Below are 27,899 nucleotides of genomic sequence, written 5' to 3'. Positions count from 1 at the left end.
GTACAGGTACACAATCCTTTATCCGGAACCCTTGGGGGACAGTGTTTTCTGAATTTTGGATTTTTCCGGATTTCAGAATAAAAACCCCAGATTTAAGCCCACTCGAATCGTGCTGCCATATCCACGTCTCTTTCCCCCTCGCCCACCCGAGTCGCGCTGCCATCTTTCTCCCCCTTGCCCACCCGAGTTGCGTTGCCATCTCTCTCACCCCTCACCCACCCAAGTTGCGCTGACGCCTCTCTCTCCCCCCCCACTGCCCACCCGAGTGCCGCTGCAGTCTCTCTTTCCCCCCTCGCCCACCTGAGTTGCGCTGCCATCTCTCCCCCTTCCCCTGCCCAACCTGGTCGCGCTGCTGTCTCTCTCTCTCCCTCCCTCCGCTGTACCTGTGCCTGGAAAGAAAAATGATGGATTTTGGAACTTTCCGGATTTTAGATGTCTGGATAAAGGATTGTGTACCTGTATTTGATCTCATATAAAATTACAAAACTCAATATTTCTCAACAATGAAGAATTGAATCTCCATCGATATGTAGTATTTATTTTTTCAGAAGCTGTCATGATATTATCAATAGAGAATGATCTGGAAATGTTCTTCTCTTCTATTCAGCAGATGTTGAACGACTTTACAGTTGAGCCAGTAATAAAAAGAAATCTACTCTCGAATAAGAATCCTATTGAAAAGAATAAAATAAATAATCCCCCCTCCTTAAGATTCAATCTTCTCCAAATATCGACTAAATTCATTTCTTTCATTAATGATAAAATTAATTTTGCCATTTTAGTTTTTAATCACCGTTTTCGAAGATTTATCTAATAATGGATCCAAACAGCAATTAAAATCACCGCCAACCATTACATTTTCACATCCCCCTGCCCCAAATTAAAAAAGGAATCCTGAATAAACTTATCATCAACATTTGAAGCATAAATATTCATGAATCTAAAACTCTGAATAAATTTGACAATTTACAACGTGAAATCCACCTGCTGAGTCATTAATAACTGTTTCTAAGTTAAAAAGTTAAACGTTAAAATTGAACCCATGTTCACCACTTCAGCTGACAGCTCGTTCCATACCCCCACCACTCTCTGTGTGAAGAAGTTCCCCCTAAACTTTTCTCCTTTCACCCTTAACCCATATCCTCTGGTTTGTATCTCACCGACCCTCAGTGGGAAAAAAGCCGACCTACATTTACTCTGTCCACCCCCCTCATAATTTTAAATACCTCTATCAAATCTCCCCTCGTCTTCTATGCTTGGGGGAATAAAGTCCTAACCTTTCCCTGTAACTCAGTTTCTGAAGTCCAGGCAACATCCTAGAAAATCTTCTCTGCCCTCTTTCTACCTTATTGATATCTTTTCTGTAGTTTGGTGACCAAAATTCTCACCTTTCCTCCTATCCAACTGACACCTTTTGTCTGGTGGTCTAGATTCCTCTCCCTCCAATTCATTAATTTGGACACCTCCCTGCTTTTTACTCATTCTTTGAAGGTCTAAGTCCCGAGACGTCGGTTATGGATCTTTACCTCCTCAGGACGCTTCGAGACGGGCTAAGTTCCGGAAACCGCAGAGGGGAGCCTGGGGAATAGATGGGTGGGGAGGTAGGAGCGGCGGTGGGCAACCAGGAGAGCAGAGGAGGTTTTGATCCTCTGTGATCCCCTCGTTCCCCTAGTCATGATGGACTTTGAGGTCTGCTCCTGTTCTCCACTCTAAGTCCTAACCAGGGACCTCTTTGATCCAGCACTTAGAGCTGAGGGAGACCTGTGGGGATGGTGGTGGCAGTGATGGAGCTCTGCACCACGGGAGGGGCAGTGAAGGAGCTCTGCTCCATTGGAGGAGCAATGTGAGGGAGCTCTGCACTGTGGGAGGGGCAATGAGGGAGCTCTGCACCACAGGAGGGGCAGTGAGGGTGGGGCATTGAGGGAGCTCCGCACCACAGGAGAAGTGGAGAGGAAACGGTGCTGTGGGAAGAGGGGCGGTGAGGGAGCTCCTCCCTGCAGGAGGGGCAGTGATAGGGTTAGGGAGGCACAATGAGGGAGCTCCTCCCTGTGGGAGGGACAGAGAGGAATCTCCATGCTGTTGGAGGAGCGGTGAGGGAGCTCCCCACTGCAGGAGGCCTGGGTACGTTCTTTAGCCACTGACAGCCAGGGCAATGTGCTGGTCACGCAGGACACTGCTGTTCCCTCTAAGCTGGGCGCATGTGCGCACGCAGTTGTCTCTCAACCAGCACACAAAGGGTTGACGACCTAAAATAACGTAGTAATTAATAATTAAACTTCTTGAAAATAATCTCTGAGCTGTTTCTGTTAACTGGTTTACTACATGTATTAAAACACGCCAGTGCTGTTTATTAGGGCCACGAGAGCTCAGCTGGGCCAAAATGATCTTAAAACAATTTCAAGTTTACATTTGCACAAGCACTCACAAAGGAAAAAAAGTTTGCATGACGTAAGATTTTTGCGCACACTGACCACGAAATGCTGCTGGAGACCCCTCTGCCCATCTCACTACAGCCAGTCACCAGGTTCCCAGGGGAGAGATGGGCAGGCACTGTCCATACCCCCTTGCGGGGGCTGGGGAAGGGGGGGGAGGGCATGATGGTGTTGGTGTGGAGTGTGGAGCAACTCATTCAGCTCCCACACAGCCCTCCGGAAACTTCTCTCCTCCTGTCCCCTGCTGCTCTCTATGCACAGACCTTCAGAGTGAAACGTGAACGTCTGCAGACGCTGTGACCAAAGTTAAAAGAAACAGTAAATGCTGGAGGAACCCAGCCAATCTCACAGCATCCATAGCAAGGTAAAGAGCACTTTGTAGTAAAAAGCAGGCGGCTTGAATTCAAAGGCTGAGGGTGGGGAGAAATGGCATTGGGAGGGAAGTACAGATCAACGGGCTAAAGGTTAACATTGGACAGAGATCGGGCAGGAGGGAGGAAAGGTGAGACTTGATTGGGGGAGGAGGGGCTCTATGGATGGGGCTGAGAGAACTGAAGAACATTATGACACAGAAGCAGGCCCCTTCGGCCCTTCTAGTCTATGCCAAATCATTTTTATGCCTTGTCCCACTGACTTGCACCCAGTCCATTCCCCTCCCATCTATGTACCTCTCCAAATTCTTCTTAAATGTTAAAATGGAACCCACATTCACCACCTCAGCTGGCAGCTCGTTCCACACCCCCATTACTCATTGTGTGACGAAGTTCTCCCTAAACCTTTCCCCTTTCACCCTTAACCCCTGTCCTCTGGTTTGTATCTCACCGACCCTCAGTGGAAAAAGCCGACCTACATTTACTCTGTCCACCCCCCAAATAATTTTAAACGTCTCCATCATATCAGGGGCAATGGATGGGAAGGGAAGAGCAGACAAGAAGGGAGTGGTCCCTGCAGAAGGTGGGGAGTTGGTGGGGGAGAGGGGGGTGGGGAATCCTTTCCTTGTTGAGCGAGGGGGCCGGGGCAGATGTGCGGGAAATGGAGGATAGGTGGGTGAGGGCCGAGCTGATGGTGGTGGAGGGAAAGCCACATTGCCTGAAGGAGAAAGACATCTCTCATGACCTGGCGTGGACATCATCATTGCTAGGTTTAGGTTAGTGGGCCTAGGCACAGACTAGGGACCTGTTTCTGTGCAGTAAAGTTCTATGGTAACAAATACAGAAATGTACTCCTCCCCCCTCCACACTTTTTTATTCAGTCGCCCGCCTGATTTTGATCACCCCGACGACAGGCTCAGACCTGATACTGGACGATATGTGACCTGCTGAGTTTCTCCAGCACATTTGTATACAGTAACTGCACTCTGAGCGCAGAGGTTGGATCCCCCCCCACCCACACCCTTCCCCAACACCTAAATCAAATCTGAGCTTTTATCCACTCCCAAGATCTGCGATCTCTGTATTAACCCTGGGATCAGATCCCAGCCTGTATCCACTCCTGGGATCCATGTCACCCTATCCGGCTCCTGGACTGGATCCAGTGTGGTGTTCCTGAAATTGATCCTGGAACAAACTCCTGTCCTACAAGATTCTGAGAGGCATAGACAGGATGGACAGGCCAGTGCCTGTTTCCCAGGGTGGGATCAGCAAACACCAGAGGATGTGTGTACAAAGAGAAGAGAGGGAAGTTTAGGGGAGAGGTCAGGGTAAGTTTTTAACAGTGAGAGTTGTGTGGGCCTGGAATGCCTTGCCAGGGGATGGTGGTGGAAGCTGGAACATTAGGGGATATGGGGTAGGAAGGGTCAGTTTATTTTGGTAGGAATATATAAGTCGGCACAGCATCGAGGGTCGAATGGCCCGTGCTGGGCTGTAGTGCTCTCTGTTCTCTGCAGCACACTGGCTGTGCAATGGGAACTCAGAGCAAGGTCCACAGTCCAGGGTCCCCCCCGGCGGGAGGCTAGGTGACAACCAGAGCGTTATTTAGCAGTGACTGTCAGCGGGTGGGCCTGCTGCCATGACAGAACCCAACACTCAGCTGGCTGCAACACAAAGGGGGCGATTGTTCAGCCCCTGGCCACTGAGCTCCCAACTCGGCCCACAGCTCGAGCACTCACTGGCTCCTAAATCAGCCTCCTCTCCCCATCCGTCCAGCTCGACCGTAACACCCTGACTCTCCAAAGTATCGGCAATATATTTTTGGACACTGAAAAGACCAGGAGAGTTCATCTGGCATTTCTGTTTTTTTTACCCAAACTCCCATCCACATCTTCCCCTCCATCCCACTCCTCCCACAGTCCCCCTCTTCCCTCCCACAACTTCATTACTACCAATTAGACCATAAGACATAGGAACAGAAACAGGCTATTCAGCCCATCGAGTCTTCCCCACCATACAATCATGAGCTGATCCATTTCCCCACCCAGCCTCACTGCCCGGCCTTCTCCCCATAACCTTTGATGCCCTGGCTAATCAAGAACCTGTCAATCTCTGCCTTAAATACCTTAAATACACCCAATGATCCGGCCTCCACAACCACCTGTGACCGCAAACTGCACAGATTCACCACCTTCTGGCCAAAGAAACTCCTCTGCATCTCTGTTCTAAGTGGACACCCTTCAATCCTGAAGTTGTGCCCTCTTGTCCCAGACTCTCCCACTGTAGGAAACAACCTCTCTACATCTACTCTGTCCACACCTTTCAACATTCAAAATGTTTCAATGAGACTCCAACTCCCCCCCACCCCCCCCCCCATTTACCTAAATTCCAATGAGTACAGGCCAACATCAGCACATCCTTTCTTAAATGAGGAGCCCAAAACTGCCCACAATCTCCACGTGAGGCCTTACCAGGGCCTTATAAACCCTCAACCTCACATCCCTGCTTTTAGATTCTATTCCTGTGGAAGTGAACGCCAACATTGCATTTACCTTCTTTACCACCGACTCAACCTGCAAGTTTCCCTTCAGGCTCCTGCATGAGGACCCTCAGGTCCCTTTACATCTGGGAATTTTCAATTTTCTCCCCATTTAGAAAATAGTCCGGCCGTTAATTTTTTCCACCAAACTGCGTGACCGTCCACTTTCCGACATTCTACTTAATTCACCACTTCTCTGCCCATTCTCCTCATCTGTCCACATCCTTCTGCAGCCTCCCTGTTTCATCTACACTACCTGCTCCTCCACTGACCATCATATCATCTACAAACCTGGCCACAAGGCCATTCATTCCATCATCCAAATCATTAATATACATCATAAAAAGAATCGGCCTCAACCCCGACCCCTGTGGATACCATCGGCAACTGGCAGCCAATCAGAATATGAACCTTTCTTAGAACATAGAACAATACAGCAGAGTACAGGCCCTTAGGCCCTTGATGTTCTACTGACCCATATATTCCTTTATAAAAAATGTTCTAAACCCTCCCAACCCCATAACCCTGTATTTTTCCACCAACCCCAGAAAAACATTCCAGGCCCCCACAACGCTCTGTAAAAAAAAAAACACCCCTAACATCTCCCCAAACTTCCCTCCCTTCACTTTATACACACGTCCTCTGGTGTTTGCTGAGCTTGCCCTGGGCTGACTGTTCACCCTATCTATGCCTCTTGTAATCTTGTCGACCTCTATCAAGTCTCCTCTCATCCTTCTACGCTCCAAAGAGAAAAGTCCCAGCTCTGCTAACCTTGCCTCATAGGCTTGTTTCCCAATCCAGGCAACATCCTGGTGAATCTCCTCTGCTCCCTCTCCACAGCTTCCACATCCTTCCTGTAATGAGGTGACCAGAACTGAACACAAGACTCTAAGTGTGGTCTCACCAGAGATTTGTAGAGTTGTAACGTGACCTCTCTACTCCTGAACTCAATCCCCCATTAATGAACTCCAGAATCTCATAGATCTCCTTAACTATCCTATCAACCTGTGCGGTGACCTTAAGGGATGAATGGATTTGGACCCAAAAGTCCCTCTGTTCATCCACACTCTTAAGTAACCGACCATTAACCCTGTACTCAGCCTTCTGGTTTGACTTTCCAAAATGCATCACCTCACACTTATCCAGATTGAAATCCATCTACCACTTTTCTGCCCAACTCTCCATCCTGTCTATATCCTCCTGTAACCTTTGACTACCTTCAACTCCATCCACAACTCCTCCAACCTTCGTGTCATCTGCAAACTTACTGACCCATCCTTCCACCTCTTCATCCAGGTCATTTACAAGACCTCCACAGGAGGTTAGAAAAAAAGGTGGAGGCATTAGGTATAAATAAGGAGGTAGTGAAATGGATTCAGCAGTGGTTGGATGGAAGGTGTCAGAGAGTAGTGGTAGAAAATTGTTTGTCCAATTGGAGGCCGGTGACTAGTGGAGTTCCTCAGGGTTCGGTCCTGGGTCCACTATTATTTGTTATATATATTAACGATCTGGATGTAGGGGTGGAGAATTGGATAAGCAAGTTTGCGGATGACACAAAGATTGGTGGTGTTGTGGACAGTGAGGAAGATTACCGTAGATTAAAAGGTGATTTAGGAAGGCTGGAGGTGTGGGCTGAGAAATGGCTGATGGAATTTAATACAGAGAAATATGAGGTGCTGCATTTTGGAAAGGCAAATTTAAATAGGTCATATACATTGAATGGTAGACAATTGAGGAGTGCAGAGCAACAAAGGGATTTAGGAGTTGTGGTAAATAGTACCCTCAAGGCTGATACTCAGGTAGATGGTGTGGTGAAGAAGGCATTTGGAATGTTGGCCTTCATAAATCGGAGTATTGAATTCAAGAGTAGGGAGGTCATGATGAAATTGTACAAGGCATTGGTGAGGCCAAATTTGGAGTACTGTGTACAGTTTTGGTCACCAAATTATAGGAAAGATATAAACAAAATAGAGAGAGTGCAGAGAAGGTTCACGAGAATGTTGACAGGATTTCAGGGTCTGAGTTCCAGGGAAAGGTTGTGCAGACTGGGGCTTTTTTCTCTGGAGCGTAGAAGATTGAGAGGGGACTTGATCGAGGTGTTTAAGATTTTAAAAGGGACAGACAGAGTAAATGTGGATAGGCTTTTTCAATTAAGAAAGGGGGAGATTCAAACTAGAGGACATGGTTTAAGATTGAAGGGGGAAAATGATAAGGGGAACATGAGGGGAAATTTCTTTACGCAGAGGGTGGTGGGGATGTGGAATGAGCTTCCGGCAGACGTGGTCGAGCCGGGATCATTGGTTACATTTAAGGAAAGACTGGATCGTTACATGGATAGGAGGGGACTAGAGGGGTATGGACCGGGTGCTGGTCAGTGGGACTAGGAGGGTGGGGATTTGCTACGGCATGGACTAGTAGGGCCGAACTGACCTGTTCTGTGCTGTAAGTGGTCATATGGTTATATGGTTAAGAATCACAAAGAGCTGGGGTCCCAGAACAGATCTCTGCGACACTCCACTAGTCACCACCCTCCAGGAGGAATACTTTCCTTCCACTACTACTCTCTGCTTTCTTCTTACAAGCCAATTTTTTATCCACGCGGCCAAGATTCCACTGGTCCCATGACTCATGACTTTCTGGATGAGTCTCTTGTGGGAAACCTTGTCAAATCCATGTCGACCACATCTACCGCCCGACCCTCATCAAATTCTTTTGTTACCTCCTCAAAAAACTCAATTAGGCTCGTGAGGCATGACCTTCCCTTCCTTGTATTCCAACTCTCTGCTTCCTTCCAATCAGCCAATGCTCTACCCACGCATGTATTCCTGTTAAAACATAGAAACCTACAGCACATTACAGGCCCTTCAGCCCTTGATGTTGTTCCAGCCCGTATATTCCTTTTAAAAAAAGTACTAAACCCTCCCTATCCCATAGCCCTCCATTTTTCTTCCATCCATGAGCCTGTCTAAGAGTCCCTTAAATGCCTCTAATGTCCCAGCCTCCACCACCATTCCTGGAAGAGTATTCCAGGCCCCCACAACTCTCTGTGCAAAAAAAAAACTTACCTATGACATCTCCCTCAACTTCCCTCCCTTACTTTGTTCCCACGTCCTCTGGTGTTTGCTGATCCTGCCCTGGGAAACAGACCCTGGCTGTCCATGCTATCTAGGCCTCTATGCGCCATGGTTGGCATAATGGTCAGCGCAACACTGTTACAATGCCAGCGATGGGGACCGGGTTTCGAATCCTGTGCTGTCTGTAAGGAGTTTGTATGTTCTCCCCATGTCTACGTGGGTTTTCCCTGGGGGCTCCGGTCTCCTCCCACTGGTTCAAAACGTACCGGGGATGCAGATTAATTGGGTGTGATTGGGTGGCATGGGCTCGTGGGCCGAAAGGGCCTGCTACCATGCTGCATGTCTAAATTAAAAATTTTACTCCCCTCTCTATAACACAAGTTTTATTCTTCCTGCCCATTGCACTTGAGAGCAAGTTGACCTGCCTGGATGGCATGCAGAATTGAGCTGCTCACGATGTTGTGTTGTTGCATCCACAGACCACCCTCAAGCTCCTGGTGTCAGGCAAAGGTAAAGGACGTACCGGGGTGATGATCCCCATTCCCCAGTACCCCCTGTACTCGGCGGCTATCGCAGACCTGGGTGCAGTGCAGGTCAACTACTACCTGGATGAGGACAACTGCTGGGCCCTGAACATCGATGAGCTGCGCCGGGCCCTGTACCAGGCACGCCAGCACTGTAACCCCAAGGTGCTCTGCACCATCAACCCTGGCAACCCCACAGGTAAATCAGATCCTGGGGCATCTGGGGCAAGGTGCAGCTTCTGGGCGGGTCAGGGTGTAGGCGAAGCCAGAGATCAGGGGATAGGCTGGGGGCAAGGCCAGGGATGAGGCAACAGGCCTGGGGGAAAGGCCAGGGATGAGGCAACAGGCCTGGGGGAAAGCCCAGGGATAGAACAGGCCTGGGGGTGGGTAATGGGCAAGGCTGGGATCTTGTAACAGTCCTGGGTCAGCCAGGGATCAGGCGACAGGACTGGGGATGGGATGTGATTAAGGCCAGGGATCAGGACACAGACCTGGGGTCAGGCTGGGGGAAAGCCCAGGCACCGGAAAACAGATCTGGGGATGGGCTGTGGAGAAGACCAAGCATTAGCGATGAGGTAACATTCCTGGGGACAGCCAGGGATCAGGGGACAGGTCTGGGGGATGGGATGTGGTCAAGGCCAGGGATCAGACGACAGACCTGGGAATGGGCTGGGGGAAAGCCAAGGTATCAGAAAACAGGTCTGGGGATGGGTTGTGGACAAGGCCAAGCATTGGGGAATAGTCCTGGTGTAGGGCTGGGGCAAGGCAGGGATGGTGGGTGAGGCTTGGGGTTGGGCTGGGGCAAAGCCAGGAATTGAGGATCATGCCTGGGGGAAAGACCAGGGATAGGGAAGAGGCCTGTGGGGGCAAGGCTGGTGATTGTGGAACAGGTCTGGGGGCAGGGACTGGCGTGGGGGGGAAACAAGCCTGTAGTTAGGCAGTGATAAGGCCTGGGATTAGGGGACAGTCCCAGGGTTGAGCTGGGCAAGGCCTGGGATCGAGAAACAGGCCTGGGGATGGGTTGGAATTGAGGGACAGGGCTGATAGCCCATTAGGATGGGAGTGTGCCATGAGTCAATGGCTAAGAATTTATTGGGGGTGGGGCATTGCCAGGGCAACGAGAAAGAAGGAGGGGCAGTGTTGAGCATGGTTGCCACAGACACTGGTTAAACGTGTGGCTGAGGGAATGGTGCAGAGTGCAGGGATTCAGGTTCATTGACCATTGGGATCTCTTCTGGGGAAGACAGGACCTATACAGGAGGGATGGTTTATACCTGAATGCGAAGGGGGCCAATATACTGGCAGTTAGGTTTAATAAAGCTGTCGGAGCTGATTTAAACTAATTTGGCAGGGGGAAGGGAACAGGACTGATAGGGAAGTAGATAGGAGAGAGAATATAGGGGTGGTTCCGATAGACGGTGAAACAATAAGGAATAAGGGAGCTAAAAGTGTTAGAATAAGAACGAATGCACCAAGAACCAAGGTGGAGGGAGAAAGGAGGTATGGCATCAAGGTATTGTGTATGAATGCAAGGAGTGTAAGGAATAAAATGGATGAGCTTGAGGCACAAATGGCAATGGGAGGTTATGACATTGTCGGAATAACGGAGACATGGCTGCGGGAAGGGCAGGATTGGGAAATAAATGTTCCAGGGTACACGTCCTTTAGAAAGGACAGAAAGTTAAGAAGAGGAGGTGGGGTAGCTCTGTTGGTAAGAAATGAGATTCAGGCGTTTGAAAAGAAGGGCATTGAAACAGGTGAGGTAGAGTCTGTTTGGATTGAATTAAGAAATTGCAAGGGCAAGAGGAATATAATGGGGGTCATTTACAGGCCTCCGAAAAGTAGCTCAGATATCGGTACTAGTATAAATCAGGAATTAAGAGTGGCATGTCAAAGTGGTAGCAATACGGTAGTTATGGGGGACTTCAACATGAAGGTGGACTGGGATAATCAGACGGGGGCAGGAACACAAGAGAGTGAGTTTATAGAATGTCTACGAGATACTTTCTTGGAACAGCTAGTGGAGGAACCTGCCAGGGAAGTCGATTCTGGACTGGGTGCTGTGCAGCGACGCAGACTTAATAAGTGACCTTGATGTAGGGGAGCCATTAGGGAATAGTGACCATGGTATGGTTACTTTTAAGCTGCAATTAGAAAGGGAAATGGAAAGGAAGTCGGAAGCATCTGTACTTCAGTTAAATAAAGGGAATTTTGCAGCTATGAGGGAGGAGCTATCCAAAATAAAATGGGAAGATACACTAGCTGGGAGGACAACTGGGGAAAAATGGCAGGTTTTTATGGACATTTTTCACAGGATTCAGGACAAATTTATTCCAAAGTGGAGGAAAGGCTCTAGGAGATGCAAATGGCAGCCCTGGCTAACTAAGGAAATCAAGTGTAATATCAAATCCAAAGGGAGTAAGTATAAGATAGCGAAGCGGAGTGGGAAATTAGAGGATTGGGAAACCTTCAAAGAACATCAGAGGGTAACTAAGAAAGCCATAAGATACGGGAAAATGAAGTACGAGAGGAAATTAGCAGATAATATTGCGGAGGATAGCAAAAGCTTTTTTAAGTATGTGAAGAGGAAGAAATTGGTTCGGTCTAAAATTGGCCCTTTGAAAATGGGCAAGGGTGAAATTATTACCGGAAACAAGGAGATGGCAGAGGAATTTAACAAATACTTTGCAACTGTCTTCACCAAGGAGGATATAGGTTATGGTCAGTTAGGGGGTAGTGGTCATGCGGTACCAAGAGACTTGGGGAACTTTACTGGGGAGGTAGGGGATCTAATGGATATCCGGATCCAGAAACAGGAGGTTATGAGTAAATTGTTGGGACTGAGGGCTGATAAATTCCCAGGGCCTGATGGGCTGCATCCTAGGGTCCTTAAAGAGGTGGCTATGGAAATTGTGGAGGCACTGGTCGACATTTTCCAAAGTTCCATAGATTCGGGGGAGGTCCCTGAGGATTGGAGAGTGGCTGATGTGGTGCCGATTTTTAAGAAGGGAGGGAGGGAGAAAACGGGAAATTATAGACCGGTCAGCCTGACGTCAGTGGTGGGGAAGATATTGGAATCTATCATAAAAGGAATCATAGCAGAACACTTAGGCAGAAATAATAGTATAAGGGCTAGTCAGCATGGATTCCTTAAGGGTAAGTCATGCTTGACTCACCTTCTGGAATTTTTTGAGGATGTGACAAAGAGGGTGGACTTGGGAGAGCCAGTGGATGTGGTGTATTTGGACTTCCAGAAGGCCTTTGATAAGGTACCTCACGGGAGACTAGTGGGCAAGATCAGGGAGCATGGTATTGGAGGTAAGGTGCTGACATGGATAGGAAATTGGTTAAGAGATAGGAAACAAAGGGTTGGAGTGAATGGGTCTTTTTCAGAATGGCAGGATGTGACGAGTGGAGTGCCGCAGGGATCGGTATTGGGTCCTCAGTTGTTTGTAGTTTATGTTGATGATTTGGATGAGGGGATTGTGAATAACATGAGCAAATTTACAGATGACACGAAACTGGGTGGTGGTGTGGGGTGTGAGGAGGATGTCAGGAAAATGCAGAGGGACTTGGACAGGTTGGGGGAGTGGGCGGCTAAATGGAAGATGAATTTCAATGTGAACAAATGTGAGGTTATTCATTTTGGGGGAAGTAATAGGAAAGCTGAGTATTATTTAAATGGAGACAAGCTAGGGAGTGGGGAAGTGCAAATGGTTCTGGGTGTACTTGTTCACCGGTCACTGAAGGCTAGCATGCAGGTTCAGAAAGCTGTGAAGAAGGCAAATGGAATGTTGGCTTTCATAAAGAGGGGATTGGAGTATAGGAACAGAGACGCCCTTCTGCAGTTATACAGGGCCCTGGTGAGACTCCACCTGGAGTATTGCATCCAGTTCTGGTCTCCAAACTTGAGGAAGGACATACTAGCTATAGAGGGTGTGCAGCGCAGATTTACAAGGTTAGTTCCAGGGATGGTGGGGTTGACATATGCAGCAAGGCTAGAAAAACTGGACTTGTATCCATTGGAGTTTAGAAGGATGAGGGGGGACATGATTGAGGTATACAAAATCATCAGGGGGATAGACAGGGTGAAGTCTGATTACTTGTTCCCAATGATGGGGGAGACGAGGACTAGAGGGCATAGTTTAAGAATACAGGGTAGGCCCTTTAGGACGGAGATGAGAAAGCATTTTTTTACCCAGAGAAGTGTGAATCTGTGGAATGCTCTGCCACAGAGGGTGGTAGAGGCGGATTCGCTGACTATGTTCAAAAGAGAGTTAGAGAAGACTCTTGTGGGTAACGGAGTTAAGGGTTATGGGGATAAGGCTGGAAAGGGGTACTGATGGTAATGATCAGCCATGATCTAAAATGGCGGTGCTGGCCCGATGGGCCAAATGGCCTACTCCAGCTCCTATTGTCTATTGTCTAATGCTGAAGATTGCAGTTGGGTGTCCAAAACGACCTGGGGGTCTTGTGCATGAATTTCACAAGGTTGGTCTGCAGGTGCAACAGGTCATCAAGAAGGTAAATGGGACATTGGCCTCCATCGCTGGAGGGATTGAGTTGAGGAGCAGGAAGGTTCTGCTGCAACTGTACAAGGTCTTGGCGAGACCCTGCATCTGGAGAACCGTGGGCAGATCTGCTCTCCTGACTTGAGAAAGGATGGTTTACAAAAAGCTGCAGGGGAGACTCAGCAGATCTCCCAGCATTCTTCATGTAGCAAGGAACGAGCGAGGGGCCAGAGGAGGAACACAGCAGGAGGCTACATGTGGAGGATGAGTCGGTGGTGAAGAAAACAAATGCAATGTCACTAAGACAGAAAGAGTGAGAAGATTTACTAGGATGTTGCCTGGACTCCAGGAACTGAGTTACAGGGAAAGGTTGAACAGATTAGGACTTTATTCCCTGGAGTGTAGAAGAATGAGGGGCGATTTGATAGACAGTATGTAAAATTATGAGGGGGACAGACAGAATAAATGTAGATTGGCTTTTACCTCTGAGGGTCAGTGAGATACAAACCGGAAGACATCGGTTAAGGGTGAAAAGGGAAAGATTTAGCGGGAACATGAGGGGAAACTACACACAGAGAATGATGGGGGTGCTGCTTAGTAGGATTAGGGTTAGGGTTAGATGTGGGCTCAATTTTTTAAATTTAAGAAGAATTTGGACAGGTACAGGTACATGATCCTTTATCCAGACATCTAAAATCCGGAAAACTCCAAAATCCGGCAAGTGGGGACCGGCGGTCGGGGGAGACTGCCAGACGGCCGAGGGACTGGGGGTTGGGGGTCGGATGAGGGACAGGCGGTCGGGGGAAGCAGCCAAGGGACCGGCAGTCGGGGAGACAACTGGGGGAGATTGCCAGGCGGTCAGGGGAGGTGGCCGAGGGACAGCAGTTGAGGGAGACAGCTGAGGGACCGCGGTTGGGGGAGGCAGCCGGGCGGCTGAGGGACCGCGGTTGGAGGACAGACCGGCGATTGGGGAGAATGCCGGGCGGCCGAGGGACCAGCGGTCGGGGGAGATGGCTGAGGGACCAGCAGTCGGGGGAGACGTCCGGGCGCCTAAGGGACCGTGGTCGGTGGAGGCGGCCGGGGGACTGCGGTTGGGGGATGCAGCTGAGGGACCGCAGTTAGGGGAGACGGCCGGGCGACTGGAAGAGGGTGGAGGTGGATACGGCAGCACAATTCAGGTGGGCTTTCTGAAATCCAAAAAAATCCGAAATTCGGAACACACTGTCCCCCAAGGGTACCGGATAAAGGATCGTGGATGGAAGGGGTATGGAGGGACATGGACTGGGTGCATGTCAGTGGGATGAGGTTTGGCACATTTTAGAAGGGACAAAGAGTCTGTTTCTGTTCTGTAATGTTCAATGGTTGAATGCTGACCTTCATTTCATGAGAAATCGAATCTAAGAGCAGGGATGTGATGTTGGGGGTTTATAAGGCCCTGGTGGGACCTCACATGGAGATTGTGAGCAATTTTGGGCTCCTCATTTAAGAAAGGATGTGCTAAGGTTGAAGAGGGTTCTGAGGAGGTTCACAAGGATTATTCCAGGAATGAAAGGGTTATCATATGAGGAGCGCCTGACAGCCTTTGGCCTGTACTCGTTCAAATCTAGGAGACTGAGGGGGGGGATCTCATTGAAACATTTTAAATGTTGAAAGGCATGGACAGAATAGATGTAGAAAGGTTGTTTCCCTCAGTGGATGAGTCTGGGACAAGAGGGCACAACTTCAGGATTGAAGGGCATCTACTTAGAAAAGAAATGTGAAGGAATTTCTTCAGCCAGAGGGTGGTGAATCTGTGGAATTTATTGCCACAGGTGGGTGTGGAGGTTGGGTCATTGGGTGCATTTAAGGTAGAGATCGATAGGTTCTTGATTAGCCAGGGCATCAAATGTTCTGGGGAGAAGCGCAGGCAGTGGGGCTGGGTGGGGAAATGGTCAGCTCATTGTGGAATGGCAGGGCAGACTCCATGGGCTGAATGGCCTATTTCTGGTCCTTTGTTTTGTGATGGATCTGGGTGGGAGAGGTGAAGAGGTAAAAGCTGAGAAGTGATAGTGGGGGGAACAGAGAGGGAAGGGGGCGGAGGGCTGGAGGAACAGGGAAATGGGAAAAGTAGGAGGCTGGGGTGCGACCTAATAGAAAGCCGGAGAAGTCACTGTTAATGCCGTCCGGTTGGGGAGGATCCAGACAGAACATTAGGTGTGGCTCATACAATTTGCAAACAGCCTTGGATTGGCAGGGCATGAGGCCGTGGACAGACTGGGTTTGAAGGTGGTGCAGAGGGGGTTCACCCTGTGGTGCAGAGGAGGTTCACCCTGTGGTGCAGAGGGGGTTCACCCTGCGGAGTAGAGGGGGTTCACCCTGCGGAGTAGAGGGGGTTCACCCTGCGGAGTAGAGGGGGTTCACCCTGCGGAGTAGAGGGGGTTCACCCTGCGGTGCAGTGCAGAGGGGGTTCACCCTGCGGAGTAGAAGGGGTTCACCCTGTGGTGCAGAGGGGGTTCACCCTGTGGAGTAGAGGGGGTCCACCCTGTGGAGCAGAGGGGGGTTCTCCCTACGGAGTAGAGGGGGTTCACCCTGCGGTGCAGAGGGGGTTCACCCTGCGGAGTAAAGGGGGTTCACCCTGCAGAGTAGAGGGGGTTCACCCTGCGGAGTAGAGGGGATCCACCCTGATGTGCAGAGGGGGTTCACCCTGTGGTGCAGAGGGGGTTCACCCTGTGGTGCAGAGGAGGTTCACCCTGCGGAGTAGAGGGGGTTCACCCTGCGGAGTAGAGGGGGTTCACCCTGCGGAGTAGAGGGGGTTCACCCTGCGGAGTAGAGGGGGTTCACCCTGCGTTGCAGAGGGTTTCACCATGTAGTGCAGAGGGTGTTTCACCCTGCGGAGTAGAGGGAGTTCACCCTGCGGTGCAGAGGGGGTTCACCCTGCGGTGCACAGGGGGTTCACCCTGCGGTGCAGAGGGGGTTCACCCTGCGGTGCAGAGGGGGTTCACCCTGCGGTGCCGATGGGGTTCACCCTGCGGTGCCGATGGGGTTCACCCTGCGGAGTAGAGGGGGTTCACCCTGCGGTGCAGAGGGTTTCACCATGTAGTGCAGAGGGAGTTCACCCTGCGGAGTAGAGGGAGTTCACCCTGCGGAGTAGAGGGGGTTCACCCTGCGGAGTAGAGGGGGTTCACCCTGCGGAGTAGAGGGGGTTCACCCTGCGGAGTAGAGGGGGTTCACCATGTGGAGTAGAGGGGATTCACCATGCGATGTAGAGGGGGTTCACCATGCGATGTAGAGGGAGTTCATCCTGTGGTGCAGAGGGGGTTTACCCTATGGTGCAGAGGGGGTTCACCATGTGGTGCAGAGGGGGATGTGGTCAAATGTGTCAGCGCAGGACCGCGGTGCAGAATCCACTCATGCACCCGCTGGAGCGATCGGGTGCAGGCAGTGCTCCCTTTACGGCGTTCTCCACATTGGAGAGACCGGGTGATCGCTCTGCTGAGTACCTTCGCTCTGTTCGCATCAGCGATGGGGATCTTCCAGGGACCACCCACTTCAATCACCTGCTCCTTTCCACCGCCAGCATGTCTGTCCACAGCCTCGTGTACAATCCCACCAAAACCGCCCGTGAATCGGGCGAACAACAGCCGATGTTCCCACGCCTGGGCGCTCTCCAACCGGATGGCATTAACTTACGACTTCTGCGGTTTTTGCTCGCCTGATCTCAGTTCCCCCTGTCAACTCTCCATCCCCTTCCCTCTCCAGTCAGAGCCGTCCCCCTCCTCTCTCCACCTCCCTGTGGGACCGTGTTCTTCCCCCTAATATTTTGTTCGGGCTCCTGTCCACATTTTGCTCACCCCATGAAGGGGCTCAATTCCGAAATGCTGTCGGGTGTTTGACCTGCTGAGTTTCTCCATCGTTGAGTTTTTACGTCAACCACGATGACGTCTCCTGTTTTACTGATGTCCTTGTGTGAATGAGAACAGCCAATCTCAACTGTTTTTCAACTATGTCCCCTCCCCCTGGACTCTGGTCAAAGTTTATGGGCCCCCCTTCCCATTTAGTTGTGTTCTTCTTTCTGACCAATGACAAAAGCATTTTATGATTTCAGTTCAAGGCCCACTGTGGGCCCAAGAGGTTCTGTATGACTCCTGCTGAGAAGGATTGGTTTAGAGAGGGTGGGAGGGATGGGGATAGACGCAGGGGATCTGGGGAGGGATGGATGATAGGGGCCAGGGGTCGGGTAACTCACAGACTGTCTCCTCACTCCTTGTAGGTCAGGTGCAGACCCGGCAGGTGATAAAAGAGGTGATCCAATTCGCTGCCGAGGAGAGGCTTTTTCTGCTGGCAGATGAGGTGAGGGGTAGGACAGGGCCTGGGAGGGGGTGGGTCCATCAACGGGGGGGGAAGAAAGGGTGTGGGAGGAGGAAATGGGGAGGGGGTGGGCAGGGTGGAGGGAAGGGGGACAGAGCCCAAGGGGGATGCGAGAGAGGGAGTGGAATGTGGGGCGGGGCCTGACGGGGCAGGTTCCATCCGGGGGGGAGTGGAGTGAGAGGAGCTGGGAGAGGGCAGGATATGGGAAGGGTGTAGGGATTTGGGAGGGGGTAGGTAGGGAGTGAGGATGGGAACGGAATAGGGATGGAGTGGGGATTCTGAGGGGAAGAGGGTAGTCTGGGGAGGGGGAAATGAGTCTGGGAAAGAAGGGGATTAGGGAAGAAGTAGGAATGGAGTGCGGGTCTGGGAAGGAGGGGGATGGGAGGGGGGTCTGGGAAGGTGGAGGGGGAGTGGGGGTCTGGGAAGGAGGGGCAAGGGGTCTGAGAGGAGGGAGGGTTGTGGGGGGCCTGGGGGTGAGTGGGAGGGGTCTGGGAAGGGGGGATGGGAGTGGGAGTCTGGGAATGTGGAGGGGGTGAGGGACCTGGGAATGAGGCAGGAGGGGAGTGGAGGGTCTGGGAAGGTGGAGGGGGAGTGGGGGTCTAGGAAGGAGTAGGAGTAGGGGATCTGGGAAAGAGGGGGAGAGGAGTTGGGGTCTGGGAAGGTGGAGGGAAATAGGTTAGGTCACAAAAGTGAGGAAAGGGGTAGGTAGGGGAAGCAGGGCAGATCTGGGGAGGAGGGGCAGTTGAAGGATGATGGGGTGGTGGAGGGAGTGGGTCTGGTAAGGATTTAGGCGAGGGAAGGAGGTTTGGGGGAGGGAAGTAGTGGAAGAGGAGATGACTGTGGAGATGAGTTGGAGGCTCTGGAAACAGGGAGTAAATTGGATCAGTAGGTTTGAAGGTTACACTAAGATTGGAGATGTTGTGGACAGTGAGGAAGGTTTTCAAAGCTTGCAGAAGGATCTGGACCAGCTGGAAACATGGGCTGAAAAATGGCCGATGGAATTTAATGCAGACATATGTGAGGTGTGGTTTTTTGGAAGGACAAACCAAGGCCCCCTCATCTCTCTGTGTTTAAAAAAAACTTACCCCTGACATCTCCTCTAAACTTCCCTCCCTTCACTTTGTACATATGTCCTCTGGTGTTTTCTGATCCTGCCCTGGGAAACAGGCACTGGCTGTCCACCCTATCTATGCCTCTCAGAATCTTGTCGACCGCGATCAAGTCTCCTCTCATCCTTCCATGCTCCCAAAGAAAAAAGTCCCAGTTCTGCAAACCTTGCCTCACAAGACATATTTTCCAATCCAGGCAACATCCTGGTACATCTCCTCTGCCCCCTCTCCACAGCTTCCACATCCTTCCTGTAATGAGGTGACCACACAGGCCTGTTCTATTCCAACTTCATCCAAATTAACGTTCCTTTTTCTAGTGAATACTGAAGCAAACTATTCATTTACAACCTCCCCAACCTCTTCTGCCTCCAGACCCATTCCCCACTTTATCCTTTAGTGGCCCCACCCTCATTCCCTCATCCTTCTGTTCCTCACATACACAGAGAATGCCTTGGGGTTCTCCTTAATCATACATGCCAAGGCCTTCTCATGCCCCCTTCAAGCTCTTAAGTCCTTTCTTAAGATCCTTCCCAGCTACCATATACTTCTCATGTTCCCTTCCTGTTTCCTGCTTCCTATATCTTATCTATGCTTCCTTCTACCTTGGTTTCCTTTTCCTACCATCTTTGCCCTGTCCCAGTGGAACAAACCTATCCTGAACCCAGCACAAGTGGTCCCTAAACTTCCTCCACATTAGATCTCTGCTTTCACCCTTGAACATCTGTTTCCAATGTACTCTCGCTAGTTCCTGCCTCGTCCCATCATAATTAGCCCTTCCCCAATTAAACACTTGCCCATTTTCTCTGCTTTTAACCTTATCCATCACGAGGTTGAAGCTCAGTGAGTTGTGGTCACTCCCACCAAAATCTTCCCCCACTGAGAAATTCGCCACCTGACCTGGTTCATTATCCACAATTAGATCCAGTCTGGCCTCTCCTCTCGTCGGCTGGTCCACAGACTGTGTCAGGAATCCTTCTTGGACACACCTGACAAATTCAGCCCCATCCATCCCTCTTGCACTCAGGAGGTGCCAGTCAATGTTAGGAAGTTGAAATCACCCATAACTACAACCCTGTATTTCCCACCATTCCAAAATCTGCCTGCTGATCTGCTCCTCGATGTCCCGAGGGTTATTTGGTGGCCTATAGACCTCTCCCAGCACAGTGAGAGCTCCCTTCCTATTTCTGACTTCCACCCACACTGACTCAGTGGATCCTCCCTCTGCAGTGTCCTCCCTTTCTAGAGCCGTGATACTATCCCTGACCAGTAAAGCTACTCCCCTCCCCTCTTACCTCCCATCCTATCCCTTTTAAAACACTTAAACCCCGGTACCTGCATCAACTGATCCTGCCCTTCCTCCAGCCAAGTCTCTGTAACGGCCACAATATTGTAGTTCCACGTACTGATCTTTTTTTTTTAATTTTTTTTTTCACACCATAAACCACACTGACCAAGATACATACATTTTCCTTTTCAAATATATAGTGTCATTTTCCCCCCCCTCCTCCCATCCCACCCTCCCTACCTCCCCCCCCCCACATTTAAAGTACAAAATCTAAGACACATTAAACCAGTCAAACAAAGATGTCATTCAATAAAAATAAACAAGAAATTCCACTGAGTCCATTCTTTTCATTTCCTTCTCCTTTCGTTAATTTAGGTAGTGAATGTCCCCGATAGGTTTTCGCTATTGTATTTAATGTAAGGCTCCCATATTTGTTCAAATATTTCAATATTATTTCTTAAACTATATGTTATTTTTTCTAATGGAATACATTTATTCATTTCTATATACCATTGTTGTATTCTCAAATTATCTTCCAATTTCCAGGTTGGCAATACATTTTTTTGCTACGGCTAGAGCTATCTTAACAAATCTTTTTTGTGCATCCTCCAAATCAATTCCAAATTCTTTGTTTTTTATGTTACTTAGGAGGAAGATCTCTGGGTTTTTTGGTATATTGTTTTCTGTAATTTTATTTAATATTTGGTTTAGATCTTCCCAAAATTTTTCTACTTTCTCACATGTCCAGATTGCATGAATTGTTGTTCCCATTTCTTTTTTACAACGAAAACATCTGTCAGATATTGTTGGGTCCCATTTATTTAACTTTTGAGGTGTAATGTATAGCCTGTGTATCCAGTTATATTGTATCATACGTAACCTCGTATTTATTGTATTTCTCATCGTTCCAGAGCATAACTTCTCCCATGTTTCCTTCTTTATCTTTATATTTAAATCTTGTTCCCATTTTTGTTTAGTTTTACCATTTGTTTCCTCATTCTCCTTTTCTTGCAGTTTAATATACATATTTGTTATAAATCTTTTGATTGTCATTGTATCTGTAATCACATATTCAAAATTACTTCCCTCTGGTAACCTCAGACTGCTTCCCAATTTGTCCTTCAAGTAGGATCTCAATTGGTAATATGCCAGCACTGTATCTTGAGTTATGTTGTATTTATCTTTCATTTGTTCAAAGGATAATAATCTATTTCCTGAAAAACAATTTTCTATTCTTTTGATCCCATTTTTCTCCCATTCTCTAAAGGAAAGGTTATCTATTGTAAAAGGGAGTAACTGATTTTGCGTCAATATTAGTTTTGGTAATTGGTAATTTGTTTTATTCCTTTCTACATGAATCTTCTTCCAAATATTGAGCAGATGATGTAATACTGGAGAACTCCTACGTTGTACCAATTTTTCATCCCATTTATATAATATGTGTTCAGGTATCTTTTCCCCTATTTTATCTAGTTCTAATCTAGTCCAATCTGGCTTTTCCCTTGTTTGATAAAAATCTGATAGGTATCTTAATTGTGCAGCTCTATCATAATTTTTAAAGTTTGGCAGTTGTAAGCCTCCTTGTTTATACCATTCTGTTAATTTATCTAGTGCTATACTCGGTTTCCCCCCTTTCCATAAAAATTTCCTTATTATTTTCTTTAACTCATTGAAGAATTTCTCTGTCAAGTGTATTGGCAATGCCTGAAATAGGTATAATATCCTTGGGAAAATGTTCATTTTAATACAGTTTATCCTTCCTATTAGTGTTAGTGGTAAATCTTTCCAATGCTCTAAATCGTCCTGTAATTTTTTCATTAGTGGATAATAATTGAGTTTATATAGTTGGCCGAGATTTTTATTTATTTATACACCTAGGTATCTTATTGCTTGCATTTGGCATCTAAATGGTGATTCCTTCTTAAATTTTGAGATATCCGCATTATTCATAGGCATTGCTTCACTTTTATTTACGTTAATCTTGTAACCCGACACTTCTCCGTATTCCTTCAATTTCTTATATAATTCTTTTATTGATAGTTCTGGTTCTGTTAAGTATACTATAACATCATCCGCAAATAAACTGATTTTATATTCCTTATCTTTTATTTTTTTCCCTTTTATATTATTTTCTGTTCTTATCAATTCTGCTAGTGGTTCTATAGCTAACGCAAACAATAAGGGTGATAGTGGGCATCCCTGCCGTGTTGACCTGCTTAAGTTAAATTGCTTTGATATATATCCATTTACTGTCACTTTCGCCAATGGCCCCTTATATAATGCTTTAATCCAATTAATATACTTCTCTGGTAAACTGAATTTTTGCAATACTTTGAATAAATAATTCCATTCTACTCTGTCAAAGGCCTTCTCTGTGTCTAAAGGAACTGCTACTGTTGGCGCTTTACTCCCTTCTACTGCATGAATTAAGTTAATAAATTTGCAAATATTGTCTGTTGTCCGTCTTTTTTTAATAAATCCAGTTTGGTCTAGATTTACCATTTTAGGTACATAATCTGCTAATCTATTTGCTAATAGTTTAGCTATTATCTTATAATCTGTGTTAAGTAATGATATTGGTCTATATGACGCTGGTGAGAGTGGAATTTTCCCTTGCTATAGTATTACTGTAATTATTGCTGTTTTACATGAATCTGGTAAGCTTTGTGTTTTATCAATCTGGTTGATTACTTCCAGAAGGAGAGGAATTAATAAATCTTTAAATGTTTTATAGAATTCTATTGGGAATCCATCCTCTCCTGGTGTTTTATTATTTGGTAGATTTTTATTATCTCTTGTATTTCTACTATTTCAAATGGTTCTGTTAATTTATTTTGTTCCTCTATTTGTAATTTTGGTAGTTCAATTTTAGTTAGAAATTCATCTATTTTCCCTTCTTACCCTTCGTTTTCAGTTTGGTATAATTGTTCATAGAATTCTCTAAAGTTCTCCTTAATTTCTTTTGGATTATATGTGATTTGTTTGTCTTTTTTCCTTGATGCCAATACCATTCTCTTAGTTTGTTCTGTCTTAAGCTGCCATGCTAGAATTTTGTGCGTTTTTTCTCCTAGTTCATAATATTTCTGTTTTGTCTTCATTATGTTCTTCTCCACCTTATATGTTTGTAATGTTTCATATTTTATTTTTTTATCTGCCAATTCTCTTCTTTTAGTTGTATCTTCCTTCATTACTAATTCTTTTTCTATATTTACTATTTCCCTTTCCAACTGCTCTGTTTCCTGATTATAGTCCTTCTTCATCTTGGTTACATAACTTATTATTTGCCCTCTAATGAACGCTTTCATTGCATTCCATAGTATAAACTTATCTTCCACTGATTCCGTATTTATTTCAAAATACATTTTTATTTGTTTTTCAATAAATTCTCTAAAATCCTGCCTTTTAAGTAACATGGGGTTTAATCTCCATCTATACATTCTTGGAGGGATGTCCTCTAGCTTTACTGTCAATATTAAGGGTGAATGGTCCGATAGTATTCTAGCTTTATATTCTGTTTTTCTTGCTCTATCTTGCATACGAGCTGATAACAAAAATAGGTCTATTCTTGAGTATGTTTTATGTCTAGCCGAATAATATGAATATTCCTTTTCTTTTGGGTGTTGTTTCCTCCATATATCCAAAAGTTGCATTTCTTGCATCGATTTAATTATAAATTTGGTTACTTTGTTCTTTCTGTTAATTTTTTTCCCAGTTTTATCCATATTTGAATCCAAATTCAGGTTGAAATCCCCTCCTATTAATATGTTCCCTTGCGTATTTGCTACCTTCAAAATAAATCTTGCATAAACTTTTGATCTTCTTCGTTAGGTGAATATACATTGAGTAGATTCCAAAACTCCGAATATATCTGACATTTTATCATAACATATCTCCCTGCTGGATCTATTATTTCCTCTTCTATTTTAATTGGTATATTTTTACTGATTAATATAGCTACTCCTCTTGCTTTTGAATTATACGATGCTGCTGTTACATGTCCTACCCAATCTCTCTTTAATTTCTTGTGCTCCAATTCAGTTAAATGTGTTTCTTGCACAAATGCTATATCAATTTTTTCTTTTTTCAGTAAATTTAGCAGTTTCTTCCTTTTGATTTGGTTATGTATTCCGTTAATATTTAAAGTCATATAGTTCAACGTAGCCATTTTATACTTTGTTTATCTTCCCTTTCCGTTTCTCCATCATCACCTTTCCTTCTTATCCATTTCTACTTTCTTGTTTTGAACATTTTATAAGACAACATTTCTAAAACTTCAAACATTTTCCTTATTTTCCTACTTAAAACTTCTTTAACCCCATTCTCCCCTCCCCCTCCTGAGTTGCCCTTTATCCCTTGCCGGGCAACCACATCTCCCCTCTCCATTTGGATTTGCGAATTCACTCGCAAGCGTCAACTGATTTTGTAGTGACCGTATCTCCTCCCCACCCAGCCCCCCCAGAAAAGATTTCACTTTTCATATGTAACAAAGGTCACTCTTTTAATTCCCTCCTTATTCCCTCTATTCCCTTTCCCTCCCTTATTAATTCTTGTCTATACTCTATATATTTTCCTCTAAATATGGATACATTCATGTATACACATATACATACACATATACCCATATACACACATACATATAGTTCGTGGTCATTTTTACTCTCATTACATGTCTTCATCTCTCTGCTTGTTTTGTAGTTGTTCTGCAAATTTTCGTGCTTCCTCCAGATCCGAGAATAGTCTGTTTTGTTGCCCTGGAATAACTATTTTAAGTACCGCTGGGTACTTTAACATAAATGTCTATCCTTTTTTCCATAAGATCGTTTTTGCTGTCTTGAACTCCTTCCTTTTCTTCAGGAGTTCAAAACTTATGTCTGGATAGAAAAAATGTTTTTGACCTTTGTATTCCAGTGGCTTTTTGTCTTCTCTTATTTTCTTCATTGCTTTCTCCAATATATTTTCTTTTGTTGTATATCTTAGGAATTTTACTAAAATGGATCTTGGTTTTTGCTGCGGTTGTGGTTTTGGGGCTAATGTTCTATGTGCCCTCTCTATTTCCATTTCTTCCTGTAATTCTGGTCTTCCTAGGACCCTGGGGATCCAATCTTTTATAAATTCTCTCATATTCTTGCCTTCTTCATCTTCCTTAAGGCCCATTATCTTTATATTATTTCTTCTATTATAGTTTTCCATTATATCTATCTTTTGAGGTAACAGCTCCTGTGCCTCTTTAACTTTTTTATTAGATTATTCTAATTTCTCTTTTAAGTCTTTTACTTCCATATCTACAAATGTTTCTCGTTTTTCCACATTATCCACTCTTTTTCCTATCTCTGACATGGCCATTTCTATTTTATTCATTTTTTCTTCTGCATTCTTAATTCTTCTTTTTATCTCATCAAATTCTTGTAATTGCCATTCTTTCACTGATTCCATATATTCTTTAAAAAAAGCTACATCCATTGTCTTGCCTTTCTCTTCTTCTTCCACTTCTTTCTGTTCTTCTTCTTCCTCTGGGTTGACCATCTGTTGTATCCTTGTTTTCTTTTTACCCTCTTCTTTCTTGTTCTCGTTATTGTCTGTGTTCTCTTCCTGATGCTGTGTTGCAGGTGTCTCTCTCAGCTGTGGAGATCGACTCCGCAGCTGTTCCCCCCTCCCGTCAGTGGGTTTTTTTTCATGCGCAGTTGCGCACTTTTACTCGGCTCTGCGAGCCATTTTTGTAGTCCCGAGCCCGGGACCTCCACTGACCTGAGGGAGCGGGCCTCTCTCTCCGCGGCGGGCCTCCTCGGACAGGTAAGGCCTTCACCTTCTTCTTCTGACGTTCTCTCATCTCTTCTTCCCATTATTTTCGACTTTTCTCTCTTCGCTGCCATTTTCTTCTCACCTTTATTTTTACTTTGTTTTAATTTTTACTCTTGTACCTTTGTGTTTTGTGTGTTTTTTTTCCACTTTTCCGGAGAGGGCTTGAATTCCCTGACCGGCCACTACTCCATCACGTGACTCCTCCCCTTCCACATACTGATCCATGTTCTAAAATATTCCTAATATTCATCATGCTGAAATAGACACATTTCAACCCCTCTGTCGGGCGACATTTATGTTTTGTCCCTGCCTGTCCTTCCTCACCATCTCAGAACACATGGCATCAGGCTTTTGACTTTCTGTCCTATTCTCTGCCCTCACATTCTGATTCCCACCCCCTGCCAAACTCGTTTAAACTCTCCCCAACAGCTCCAGCAAACCTGCCCACCAGGATATTGGACTCCCTCCTGTTCAGGTGCAGCCCGTCCTTTTGAACAGGTCAGACCTTCGCCAGAAGGGATCCCAATGATCCACAAATCTGAACCCCTGCCCCCTGCACCAACTCTTCAAACACACATTCATCTGCTACAATCTCTTACCCCTCCCCTCTCTGGTGCGTGGCTCAGGCAGCCTTAACTTCTTTCCTAACTCCCTATAATCCCTCTTCAGGACCTCATCACTACTCCTATCTAAGTCATTGGTCCCCACGTGGATCACAACAACTGGCTGCTCACCCTTCCCCCACCCAAGATCGGAGACATCCCTGATCCTGGCACCAGGGAGGCAATGTACCATCCGGGAGCCTTGATCTCACCCACCAAATTTCCTATCTCCTAACCAACGAGCCGAGCCCCCAGTCACCATAGCTCTCCTCTTCTCCCCCTCCCCACCTCCCTTCTGAGTTGAGGGGCTAGCCTCTGCACCAGAGACATGCCCACCACAACTTATCCCTGGTAGATCATCACCTCTCCCCCCCCCTCAGTTTACTTATTTGATGTTCTGCTTTGTCTGCCTCTTCCCCCTCCCTCTCCTACAGTCACCCAGCTACCTGCCTCCTGACATTTGGGGACGACTGTCTCCCCGAAGCTCCTCTCTATCACTACCTCTGCCTCCCGAATGATCTGGAGTTCATCCACCTCTGGCTCCAGTTCCCTTACTTGTTCTCCCAGCAGCTGTACTGAGATGCACCTCTTGCAAGAGTAGCTATAAGGGACAACAGTGCTGCCCCAGATTTCCACATCCTGTAATCGGAGCATTTGACTGCCCGAACGGCTGTCTCCATTAACTCTTCCTAATTTAACTACAAAGATCTTATCTCACTGAAAACAAGCTCATCCTCCCCCTTCTCGCCAAAGCCTCGAAGGGCCCACTTCTACCCTGAGCCGCTCACTCACTGGCCCCTCTGCCTGAGCTTCCCCTCTTTTTTATTTGCCACTGCCCCTTATCGTTATTACTCCTCCCACCAATCACCGTTCTGTTTAACCCTTAACGTGCCTTCCAATCCCTTATAAACTCCGATCACCTCCAGCTGCTTCCCAATACTCACAGTGACAGTCCCAAAATGACTAGGTGAGATACAAACCAGAGGACATAGGTTTAGGGGGAGCATGAGGGGGAACATCTTCACACAGAGAGTGGTGGGGGGGTGTGGAACGAGCTACCAGATGAAGTGGTGAATGTGGGCTCGATTACATTTAGAAGGAATAAGGATGGGAGGGGTATGGAGGGCCACAGATTTGGTGCAGGTCAGTGGAACTAGGCAAAAATAAAATGGTTTGGCACAGACTAGAGGGGCCAAAGGGCCTGTTTCTGTGCTGTATGGTTTTTTTATTTTGGATTTCCTGCATTGCGATTGTGCTGGTTGGGCAGGGGGTGAATTCCCCAAAGGGGAGGGGGTGCAGGTCGAGAGCC

The 27,899-nt window shown here is 47.0% G+C and overlaps 1 protein-coding gene across 5 annotated transcripts in view; it reads left to right on the top strand.

The window, feature by feature from the left end:
* The window catches only part of LOC138752003 (alanine aminotransferase 2-like), a 93,623-nt gene that overhangs the window by 30,223 nt on the left and 35,501 nt on the right, over positions 1-27,899 (top strand). For all 5 annotated transcript variants that reach the window (XM_069915145.1, XM_069915143.1, XM_069915142.1 and 2 more), the window contains 2 exons: positions 8,893-9,136; positions 17,698-17,777. In XM_069915145.1, coding sequence (XP_069771246.1) covers positions 8,893-9,136; positions 17,698-17,777 — 324 coding nt within the window. The remainder of the gene's footprint in view (positions 1-8,892; positions 9,137-17,697; positions 17,778-27,899) is intronic.

Source organism: Narcine bancroftii, chromosome 1 (genome assembly GCF_036971445.1).
Source record: "Narcine bancroftii isolate sNarBan1 chromosome 1, sNarBan1.hap1, whole genome shotgun sequence".
In the NCBI taxonomy this organism is placed as follows: Eukaryota; Metazoa; Chordata; class Chondrichthyes; order Torpediniformes; family Narcinidae; genus Narcine; species Narcine bancroftii.
The sequence above is the reverse complement of the archived record's forward strand: the minus strand, read 5'-3'. Positions and strand labels throughout refer to the sequence as shown.